Source organism: Hetaerina americana, unplaced genomic scaffold (assembly GCF_022747635.1).
Source record: "Hetaerina americana unplaced genomic scaffold, ioHetAmer1.1.p SCAF_5, whole genome shotgun sequence".
Classification (NCBI taxonomy): domain Eukaryota; kingdom Metazoa; phylum Arthropoda; class Insecta; order Odonata; family Calopterygidae; genus Hetaerina; species Hetaerina americana.
The window spans coordinates 42,491,645-42,504,287 of NW_027287095.1; the positions used below are offsets into that span (position 1 = coordinate 42,491,645).

The 12,643-nt window shown below is 37.1% G+C and overlaps 1 protein-coding gene across 1 annotated transcript; it reads left to right on the forward strand.

Moving 5' to 3' along the window:
- The first annotated feature begins 2,226 nt into the window (after positions 1-2,226).
- LOC139693821 (galactoside alpha-(1,2)-fucosyltransferase 2-like) lies at positions 2,227-7,182 on the forward strand. The gene is made up of 2 exons (XM_071592113.1): positions 2,227-3,241; positions 5,737-7,182. The coding sequence occupies exons 1-2, from the start codon at positions 2,604-2,606 to the stop codon at positions 6,335-6,337; spliced, it is 1,239 nt and encodes a 412-aa protein (XP_071448214.1). The 5' UTR covers positions 2,227-2,603; the 3' UTR covers positions 6,338-7,182.
- The last annotated feature ends 5,461 nt before the right edge of the window (positions 7,183-12,643 follow it).

A 12,643-nucleotide genomic window follows, 5' to 3' on the forward strand; every position in this document is an offset into this window, starting at 1 on the left:
CAATGATGTAGTTTTTAGCCCATATATTTTCATTTAAGCATTGATGTTATGACATGGTACGACAATGGATGAGAAGATTAAATTACTACACACACAATCTTAACAGCCCAAAATTTGTTTTAACGCTACAATTTGAAGACAACCAAGCGCTAATAGCCAACGACGAAAACGCACACCAGACATCCGCTTTTAAGCTTCTCAAGACGGCACAAAAATACAACCTTTCACAACAAGTTCTCGACCCAAAAAATCAAAGCAATGAGCAACGAATTTCAAAAGCGATGAATCAGTCAGAAATAAAATAATTTTAAACAATCAAGATGTAGAATCGGTCACATATTTTACCTTTCTTGGACCAATCGGTCGCACATTTTACCTATCTTGTATAATCGTTATCATACCGTCACAAAATGGAGAGGAAATAAAATTGACAGATTCAACTACATATACGATACAATACAGCGAACTTTAAAAAAATAAGGTAAGAAAAGACACCTCGGTTACTTTTATACAACGATTGCAATTCCAATTCCTTGTAAAATATAATAGGAAAATGAGAACAGGACAATTACAAAAGTATTACTTGAAAATTATTTCCGCAAACAAATCACATAAAAATTGCAATAGCTAATGAACCAAGATTGCAAACATCTGGAATTAAATTTTTTGGAAGAGCTGCTAGCTATTAACGAATGGGCAGGAAAAGAAACACACGGCACAAGACAAGAACTCAGCGTGCAAAGCATCAGCGAACCGATACGAGAATGCAGACGTTGATAGAACACGTAGAACGAATGGATGAGGAAAGAATACCAAACACATAAGGAAATACAGAGCGAGAGCCAAAAGGTCTATGGGAAGTTCACGCAAGGGATGGGAAGACCAAGAGAGAAGAAAGTCGTAACAAACTTAATGCCTAACGCTTGAAGAAAATAGAAGACTATCAGCTACCTCTATTTCCCCACTAAATGTAAAGCTTCACTCTCTCTGCTCACCATGTTTTCTCCATGCTCACATCTTAAAAGCCTACAATCCACTCTCATCCCTTCGTCCCACAGACAAAACTTCGGGACCCAACGGAGCTAGGCTCCATATTAAATTCTTGATGATATCTTAATTGCCTCTTTATTGGCGTAGGTCATTAATTCCCACTATTTTGCAAACGTTTCTTTTGTCAACGCAATCCTTCTACAAATGGCCTTATTTTCACACCAACTTTCCCCAAATATGCTGCTTAACTATGAAGTGTTCTATCTGCTAAATGATAATCGGCATTAAGGTTATCTCCTACCGATAGGGGAGAATTTTAAGGTAGAATGTTCACGAAAAAAAGATTTCTACATGATCAATCACTGCTGGGAGGTACAATGCTCACCGTAAAGTATCACCACGCTTATGACTTCGTTTTTAACGAAGTACATATACATATTTCACGCTTTAAAATACTTGGCATAAAGCTGCTAAAAAATAATACGAATTTCTTTGTTATTTAAACTATTAAATTGAGTCTTCTAAATAACATACAAAAGACTTGAAAAACTACGTACGAGTCGTAAAATATTTTACAATAATTATTAAAAGGACGATTTTTTGTGCCTCTTCAACGTTCTAGCTTGAGGGTCATGGGACACCTATTAAAAAAGCACCAGCTCATCGCAATTCTAAAAATAAATCTTTCATTTTTACAATTTATCGTCGCGCAAAATAGTAAATAAAAATGAATTCCACGATGCATCCTTATCTGCCGCCTGGTGAAACAGATGCCATTTTCGAGACGTATTGCTCACAAAATTTCCATTTCTTGATGCATAGGAATATGCATTTAAAGCCGATAGATTTTAGGATGAGTTTCTTATTTTTACAGTTTCACCTACTCATTCCTGCTCTAAAATCACGTGACACTACCAGAACCGAAATCACTTGAGAAACCATAACACAACTGTTTAGTTTTATACTTTGTAGAGCAATAATTGAGAACATTGTGAATTATAAAAGTGACTTTTAAAAAATAGCAACTGATTACCCAATAAGGTTAATCGATGTTTTTGCAAAAGATCCTCCAACACATTCCTAATTTTGTGATTTTTTGGCATGATAAGTTCAGCACTGCTTTGAAATCCCGCCATCAGCGCAGCCGTTAGGATTTCGTCTGCTTGCACTGCTCCTGGTAGACATACGCGCAAACTATTGATTTATGAAAAACCCGCATGCTCCAGCAAATTCACACGCCGGCGAAAGCCCGACTATTGTGATGCTTCACTTCACATACAATTGGTACTGTCAATTTCTATTGTATTGATCGGACAGCAACGCGTCCTTAACATCCCAACACTATTGATCGCAGTGAGTCGCATCAGCTGTGCGTATGCGGTCGCCGGGAGGGGGTGCAAAGGGGAGGCATTTTGAAAGCTAGCGATGATCAGGGTTAAGGTTTCCGGGACACCCGCGTTCTTAATTCCGAGACGTGTCTTGGGTTACAGGCTCATGTCGGCGTCGAGTGATCTGCGAGTAGCCTTATCCCCGTCAACCGGCGAGGATAGCACCACAGTCCGCGACTGAAGGAGGAGAAATGCCCTGACGAGGCAGCGAGCACGTTCCACGTGATGATGAGAACGCGAGCGAAGCGATGGTGGGTCTTAGTGATGCTCATCCTCGTCGCCCTGTGCCTGCTCTTCGGCCTGAGCCTCAAGATCCAAATAGCGATGATGCAGATCCCCGGCTCATCCCTTCTGCGGCATTCGGTCGGGGCGGCGAGGGCCGGGACGCTCTCGCCTTCCATCCCAGTACTCGAGGAACCCGGGGGCGTCGCATTGTGCGACCTCCCGTGGTTCGTCGAGGCGAGACAGGCGGCCGCGAAGGAGCAGCAAGCGGGCCTTCTCCACCTCTGCCCGAATGCCGGGATCCTGACCGTCCAGCAGGGGGGGCGACTCGGGAATCAGATGTGGGAATACGCGTCGGTTTGGGGTCTGGCCATGGAGGTGCCCTGGCTGACGCCCGCCATCCCGCGGTGCCTCCTGAGGGCCATCGACGACGCGTTCCCTTTCCTGACCTTGCCCGAGCTCAAGGTCCCGACCCTTCAGAGGGGATGCAACGCAAACAGTGGGGTCATTGCTCAACCCGAACCCACCCTCTCCCAGAAGGATGTATTACAGGTCCTCCAGGACTGCCAGAAGGAAAGAAGCGACACTCACTTTGGCCAGAAGAATTCATTTCATTGCCAACAGAACATGGTTCTAGAGAGGTGAGTAGGCTCCAATATGGTAATGCTACCATGATTGCACCACTACTGGAGGTTGGTGAGTGCACATGGGACAACCCATGAGAACAACCTCATGCTCTCAAAACTGATAGTGTGGAATGCATTTTTTCCAAGGTCAGTGTGTGTGCTCCCAAAAAACTTGATTTCATGATGAAATCCTGCATATTCTTTGGGTATTAAATTGGAATACAAAAATATATTAACATATTTCTCTTCAAAATTGGCACACGAGGAGTTATGTGATTAAGAAGATTTCAAATGCTTGATAGACCCACCACAGAAATGCATGTGCATGCTTATATCCCTATTAAAGTATTGTTCATTATTTCAAAAACCAATATTTCACTCTAACATGCCCAAATTATTTAAAGTCTGTCAAAATATTACAACACTATGTTGATGTGCAAAATATTCCTTTGCGAAGTTTAAGTTCATCAGGTTATGAATACTAGGACAAATTAGCAAATCACATTCAAATCAAAACCATACGACACATTAGTTACCTAGTTTCATTTGTATTAAGCTTACTGTGTCTCTCGAAATATTAATTTCATTATTTTTAATGACTATGGCTACCGGCAATAATAAGCTATATCAATATAATTTTGACTAAATTCCTACCTTATAGATGTTTCCATATTAGTCATTATCTGGATTGAAAGAATCTTTCTGGGCATGGTTCATTCATAGACCATAAGGTGGGTGGGTACCATTGATATGATAGCTTTCCAGGTTCAGCTTCAGAATTTCATAATATTCTCATGTTCATATTCAATAAAACCATGGTTCACCTGTGTGAGAATCATTTGGTCATATTGTAAAATTCTTTTAACTTATAAAAAAAATATTAATGGAGAGGTTAAAAAAGTTCCCAAGAGAATCTTATTTACACAAAGTTCATCACAGTATACTAACATAGTCTATTTAACTTTTGCTAAGATTTAGCAATACAACAAATAAAAATATTTTGCTTGGCAAAAATTAACATCTGCCACTGGATATCAGGTCACATAGTTGAATGCAAATAAGTACAATATGAAGTAGGCACTCACCTACAAAAACTACATTTTGTAAATTAATTGTTTTTTAAAATTAGAAATAAATGTTACATTACCCAAAACATTCATGAAAATATCAATTCACCATGGCTTTTCAAGTAGAAAATAAATTTTGATGGAATTAAGTGGTTGATAATACTGCTATGGAATTAATATCTTTAGCCTTCCTCTTTGTCCTTAGCCATAATGATATTTTCATGATATGATAAAAAAGTCTTTGGAACATTCACCATAGCATTATTCAACACTTTCAATAGTTGTCAAGAAACATACCCAATGTTTGTTCCAACACTTATAGACTGGGCAAATAAAACTTAAATTCAAGAATCACTAATTTCATTTCATGAACTAGTTTCCTATATCAATGGCATCAGCAGCTTCGAAGGACATTTTAGTTAAGATCCATCCCATTACTTTACAAAACCACAGTTATCAACCCCAAGGTCAGTTTTAAGGGAGAGAGCACAGCTAACTTATTACTAAGCCCAATGTAATGTGAAATTCACACATCAGGGAATGGGGGCCGGTTCCTTTTCCTGTGCCATCTATGGTTTTCGAGGAAGTTCTGGTACCCAAAAAATTACACAGCTTGGGTGATGCTGAGGGTGCCCCGAGGCATCCCAGGAATTGAACCTGGGCCCTCCAGTCAGTAGTCCAATAACCCATTGAAATATTGAGTCCATCATCAATTTATTAGTTGAAGCTTAAATGAAACTACTAGAAAACTTTTTCTGCTAAAAATGTATTAATTAATATGCACCATATTTAACAGCATATCATATGCATGGCATATAAGACACACCCTAATTTAAGGAGGGCACATTCAGGAAAAAAATGGTTTTTACACTCCAACACTTCACCTAATGAATTGACTGCTGCACTGGTAATAATAAAACTAATAACATTATTAAAGTAAATCATAATATTTTAGGACCAGGTTAAGTAATGCCTGCTGACCATTTTGGGTAAAATTAGCCTACAGCAGTGATAATCGGGGCAAGAATTAACCTTTGGAAGGCCTTACTTTCATATACAACACCCATTGGAGATTTTGTTAAGTAATTCTTTTGGAAAAAGTGCCTCACATGCTATCAAAAATTGAGAGTATATATCTATATGCACCAAGAAAACACCTAGCTATGAATGATTATTTATTTTAATGAAACAAACCAATGAACAAATACCAACAAAATTTTATCCATGACCTTACTTTCCCAAACTCTACGAAGTTGGTTACGCAATGGTTTGGTTACTGATGGGTGCATATTGGTACATGTACGCTCAGTGGTAATTTTAAACAGAGACAGAAATCTGTAAATGTGGTGAATATGATCACAAAATAATATACTGAATTGAGAATGCATTAAAATTGTTTTTTGTCACTCTTGAGTACCATACACTCCTTTTTCCATGTTTCAGGTGGGTTGCATTGCCTGAATTGGTTCTTCCTCGACTAACCCTCTTAAGGGAACAAGATTTCCGATTTCACTCATATCTCACAGATTTAGCCACGTCATTTCTGGCTGCAATTATGCAAAAGACTGAGGCCTCAGTCTTCATCAGTGTTCATGTTCGTCGTGGAGACTACAGTGATTATCTTTCTTCCAAACACAACGCATCACTTGCTCCTATCTCATACTTTGAGGAAGCAATCAACATTTTCAACCACCATTTCATTGGTGGGGACAAAGTGGCATTTATTGTTATAAGTGATGATATTTCCTGGTGTCGCCATAATATTATGCATCTTCATGAAAATATATTCATAGCCTGGGATCCAGTTGAGGGTTGGAAGGAGAAAACAGAGAATTTAGCAGGGGTGCCTGAAAGTGACCTCGCTCTGATGGCATTGTGCAACCACACTATATTGGATTATGGTTCATTTGGGACATGGGGGGCACTTCTTTCTGGTGGAAAAACAATTGCATATGGCATTGATGGCCTCCTTTCAACCAAAATAGCAAATCTGCTCACCCACTGGAAGACTTTGCCTGAGAAAACTATCTTCCAAAGGAACTGATACGGTTAAATATTTTGCTCAATTTTAGACTATTAAAAATTTGTCAATTTTAAAATGGCCTAAACTATCAATAATAACCATTTTTTCTAGGATAATCCATCAATGATTGATGTGTAAATAAATGTTACAAATTCAATTAAAATATTAAAAAATTAATGGCATTAACTTTTGTTTACTAATTGGGTCAAATCACATGCTATATTAATAGCATGAAACCAACTCTGCAATCAATTTGATTAGAGAGTATGTTCTCTTCAGAAATTATTGCTGTCATCGTTGAAATTCATATGCATAAAATACCCCATTATTAAAAAATTATTGTCCAGAAAGAGTGGAGGCATAATTAAAGAAAATCTAAAAATATACAGCACATGGGTAAGTCAATATATGAATGTTAAAATTCAAAATAATTGAAAATCCATTTTATTATAGAATGTTAGAAATGACTATCACTAAAATCTCATGAAGTGATCCAACGTCAGGGATCCCATGTTTATGGTTCTTTCATGCAGGAATTGCCAAATTCATTTGGCCGGTTAAAAAATTTTAAACATGAACATTGATGGGTCAAATAAACATTTTTAGTGGATTTGGCATTATAACTACAATACATAATAGATACACTACAATGAACCAGAAAAATGTGTGACTCACAATGCCAATTTTTTGCTGAGCACCATCATGATTTATGATATTTTTTCATTTACAATGTGTTTTCAAAGGACCCTAAAGCAAAGTTAATTGGGATACATGAAGACTTAAGAAATATTCACCCTTTCACTGTGGCTCCTTCTCTGGAAACCTATTCCTCACATGCGGTGAAAACAGATGGTATTGTGTCTCTGTAATATTTATTATGCCAAAATAATAAAATTAATCTAGATTCACTGTTTATTTAATGGAAAATTGTTATTAATATATTTTGGTGAAAAAAATTTCCAAGTATGATAGTACACCACAGAGAGGATGAAAAGGTACGCTACAGGAGCTTCCACAGGCATCTCACAAAATTCTTGCAAAGAAAAACTAACAGCAGAGAGAGGATTTTGTATGGGAAAGAAATTAAACCGGAGACATCAGACATAGAGAGAGAATCTGATGCAGATGAGGATAGCTGAAGTCCAAGCCTTCCTTGACGGTGAGACTGAAAGGACATAAAGGGAATTATACTCAATGAAGGCCGAGGGGGTACAAAACATTCCTGCAGATCAACTTAATGGTTTAGGAAAGTGTGGAAGGACTAATTTTTATGGATTTACTTGAGTGAGGAATTTAGCTGGAAGACTTTGTCACATCAGTATTACTTCCTATTCCAAAAAAAAGGCAAAGGCTACATTATGTGAGGGCTACAGAACAATAAGTTGATTTTGCATGCAGTTAAAGTGGTTCTCAGGATCATCAACAAGAGGATGGAGAGCAGGACAAATGATTACTTGGGAATGGTCATTTTTGGTTCAGGAAGGGGATAGACACTGATACCATTTCAGTAATGAGGTCACTAATAGGGAGGAACATAGAATACTACGTCTGCTTTGTAGATTTTGAAAAAATCATTTGATGGAGTGAATTTGGTAGAATTAATGATTGTATTGCAGTAAAAAGGAGTAGATTGGAGGAATAGGAGACTAATCTGCCACCTGTACATATATCAGACAGCTCTGGTATGAGTGGCAGATGGAGAGTGTGAATGGGCAGTGTTATGAAGAGGAGTGAAACAGGGGCATCCATTGTCATACACACTGTTCAACATATTCATGTACATACAGAATATTATTATTATTACTTTTTATTTGCCCAGAGATCACAATACAAAAATACCAGGTAGGTGGTGTATGTACATGATATAAGGCACGTCAAAAAGGAGCAAAGACACAGGCTCAATTAAGATACATAAAAGAAATGGTGCTTGATGGATATGGTTAAAGGTGCATTGAAAGAACTGAACTGGAATGAAATTCAGAGGAAAATTCATAAAATCAGTGAGGTTTGCGGATGACCAAGCTTAAGTTTGTCAGTCAGCCAAGGGGTTGCAAGCATTGCTGAGTGAATTGGAAATTCAGTGCAATAGATATGGGATAAGAATCAATATCAATAAAACAAAGGTTATGCAATTTTCCAGAAAGGGAAAGGCTAAGCTAAACATTAAAATAGGAGGGTAGAAACTAGAGCAGGTGGAATAGTTTACATATGTCAGAAGTGTTTTAGACCAAAATGGTCAAAGTAGTAGGGGACGTAAGGAGAAGAATTGCATTAGGCAAAGAAGCTTTCCCAAGGAGGGAATTGATGACAGGGACTATGAGTAAGGATGCTAAGAAAAGGCCCTGCCACACACCTTGCCAGTGGCTTGTGGGATGTCATTTAGGTTTCATTAGCACAAATGGACACTTTGGACCCCATGAATACCTTTACTGGATAACCACAAGTCTATCAGTCAATGAGCATCTGTCATGTCAGCTTGTGAACACCTGGAAATATTTCATCTTTCTTACGAGTCCAGGCCAAGTAAGTAGATTTGTTTACTCCTTTCTACAATGGCATTAGTATCCTAATTACTTAAAATGACCGGATAGAAAAACAAGATCATTAGCAATTGAAATGAAGAATTTGAACAATGCATCAGAAATACAATTTTATCCTAAATATCCACAAAAACAAATCAAATTTGTAATGAAGTTGGATGTGAAATAAAGTCACTAAGGTGACAGTATTACCTTTGTGTTAGTGCTTTGTCTACAGGGACTGCCCAAAATACGTCCCTAGTAGGTAAATGGCTATGAACTACTAACAAATAATTGGCTCCTATCACTCAGTTAATGCCAATTCATCATTCTATCTGCAGTCATTTCAGGTAATAAAAAATACCAGAAGCTTACCTAACAGCTTTGACTACTAATTTGTTCATCGTCACCTGGGGCATAGGGAAAATTATGAAATACTGATATTTAATATCAACAACCAATTGATAAATTTTCCACTGCATTAAAAAATAAATTTGTTTGACACCAAGTTTAAATCCAATATGTATTGAAAAATGAAAGAGTTGTTCTTCCCTAAATGAAACAATATAATTTAATTAAAAGCAAAAATGAAATGTCAATAAAATAAACCAAGCAATCACAGTTATCATCCCAAAGATTGGTCCTGTAAGTGAAGGTAGAGTTGACCCTTTAATAAGCCCAATGGCAAAAAAACTCACACATCAAGCTATTAAGGCAATTTCCTATCCCTGTGCTGCCTATGGTTTCCCAGGAAGATCGGTACCAGAAAAACCATACATCTTGTATGAAGCTGAGGGTACCCAGAGGCATCCCAAGGAATCAAAACCGGTCCATTCGGTCAAGAGTACTGTTTCTCTATCCACTGGACTGCCACATCACCTGTCCACGACATATTATTATCATTATTCCTTCGACTGTTTTTTTTTAAATTGGCTGTATATTCTTTAAATTGAGTCACAAATGGTAAACATCACTATGGGATAAACAGTTTATCATGACCAATTTCACTTTTTGACAATCTTCATAGGCATCAAGTCATTTGGTAAGCACCATGATAAACAAAGTTTATTTATCACACATGATATGGTTATTTGATATTATATACAAATCAAAGATTAAGGAAGAGATTTATATGAAATAGAACCTATTTTTCGACAGTACCTTAAGTTGGTTTAACATTATAATGTCTTCTGCAGAAGAGAAAATCCAGAGTGAGAAAAGGACCTTCCCGTGTGATTTTTGATAAAAACTTTCATTGATATACATTTTAAATATAGTTTCTTGATTTAACATAGTCCAACTGATAAATTCTTTAAAATAATCACCTAGTCATAAAAATATAATGTTTACTGTAAACAAGAGGGGAAACTGATTACTCATATTATCATTTCATATTTTTACAACTCAATAAAATTCAATTTTATACAAAATAGGATATTTTGTAATGCATGCTCCAAGGAGCCTTTAGATTATAGAGGAACACAGCAAGTAATAGATACAGTGGAGCACTGAAACTGTTTCTGATGACAGATCTAAAATAAAATGTCAGCAAATTGGCTTAAACTAAGCTGTAAAAAACGTGAAAAGGACAAAAATTTACTAAGGTGAGTAGTAAAGACTGATTACAGGAAAAGAAAATAATAAATGATTACGTAGCACAGCCATTTAAACATTGTTTAAGACAACCCTGTTGATACTTCATAATTTATGTAAGAATACTCTAATAGAATGAATATATTTCATGCCATAAGATTGATCATTGTTTTAATAACCTCGGACCAAGTGGACTTAAGGCCATTTCTTGCTGATAAAAAACATGTGCATTAATGGAAGTTCTTGTACCATGGTCATGTATAGGAGAATCCAGAATAATTGCACTGTTTGAGCGTAGTAGGGCGTATTTAAATTTAAGGGTGAGGGTTACTGAGGAACGTTGAACAATAGATTTAAACAGAAAACATTAGTTACTGGACTTTCAAATGATGCAGGTGTCTGGAAAGCCCAAATAAACACAATTTGGAGGGCTCGTTTTTGCAACACTTCTAATATAATAAATTTCTCCTTTCTTCACCAACCCCAAATGCTTACCATATAGTGTAGGAGGCTTTCAATCCCATAACAATATCATTCAAGTAACAATATAACCCCGGCCACAAACAGACCATACCTGGCCTGTCAACGTTGTACTATCACACGATAGAATTATCATGGGTAGCTTACACTGTAATTGGACCTAAATCATCTGCACACCCTAGATATCTTCCAAGATGCCGCAACAGTATTTTTTACGGATTCACAGTGTGCATTACAATGGAAACTTTCGGTGGGTCAATATCAAGCGCCTTGACCGGGATTCGAACCCGGATCCTTCGATGTCCGGCCGAGTTATCCAATTACAAATACGCTGCCATGCAACTCCTCAAGACCGGGAGTAAAAATTCAAACGAGCATCGATATTTACGATCCCATGAAATTAGCTTAAAAATTACATATTGAAATGTGCAAGACCAACATGTAGGGTGATTCCAGATGCCTCAAATTAACAGTAGTTAACAACTTCCAATGAGTGGCGTTGGTCTCCTTCAACAAGTTCCACGGAATGTTTTGGCATCATCGTCCAACCTTAACCGGTCACTACAATCCCTCTGTTATGCACTAAAGGATTCATAGAAATTATCCAGCAAAGCAAGGCATAAGAAGCTATAGGCTGATGGAGCTGGAGCCGCAAGGCTCGTTGCGTAATAAACACTACAATTAAGGATTCATCATTTCTGACTAAACCAAGTCTTTTCTTTAGTGTTCATTTCATCAGAAGAGAATCTTCTTTGTCCAGATAAATTGCTTGATGGATTCCTGGAGTGAATGAAAACCTATAACACCTTTTGGATATCTTTAAATTTCGACAAATCTACCCACCATATTATTATTATAGGGTTATCTACCGGTTAATGTAGGTTTTTTGATGGACACAACTATAACATAAATATTTTGTGACTCCTAAAAAAACAAAATCCAGCAACCTAGTTTACATCAGGTCCCTCTTCATCTCAGAGTACTTCCTTAGAGATGAAGCTGATGTGGACCCACCATATTAACAATGATTTTTTCAATAGATTAAGTATCTTTGATATTAAGTCTTGGGCATGCCCCATTACAGTAAAAAGGAGGTTCCTACATTGCTATCAAGTTCGTGACTGCTACACGTTGATCAGATTCTGATCGAGCAAATTACGTTGTCCACTATGCTACGCATTAATTAACCAGAAAATGCTACTCTCTGAACTGCCGAAATCTATCGTATGATAAGAGTAAAGAAATATTCTTCTTTATCCATCGTTCGCATTTGATGGAAATTAGCAATACCATAAAAAGTTCTTGGTTAAATTCTACAAAAATTATCGAAATAAAAGATCGACCTATTAGCGCTTGTGCTCGCGAAACAATAAAAAAATTAAATTATCAGCTAAAACTGTGAGCTTCAGTGAATTTGATGAGGTCATTTTTGTATCCCTTTTCTTGACAATTTGAACATCTCACTCCATAATAAAGGTTATGGAGTGAACGGTTACGCTGTTATTTCCTTAGCCTTACATTGCTGAAATACATAAATATAAAGCACCCTATTCTTAAAATCTCTTTACTCTCTACAATAGTTCCGTCACGAAAAGTTCTTTATAATTTAGTTTTGTTGAAATTTTTCGGAATTATCCTCATTATTAATCCGCACCGGAGTTCCTCAGCTTCAACACACTCAAACTTCATTTTTAATGCGCTGGGCGGACTTCGTTTGTTAGGTTTGTTATTGTTT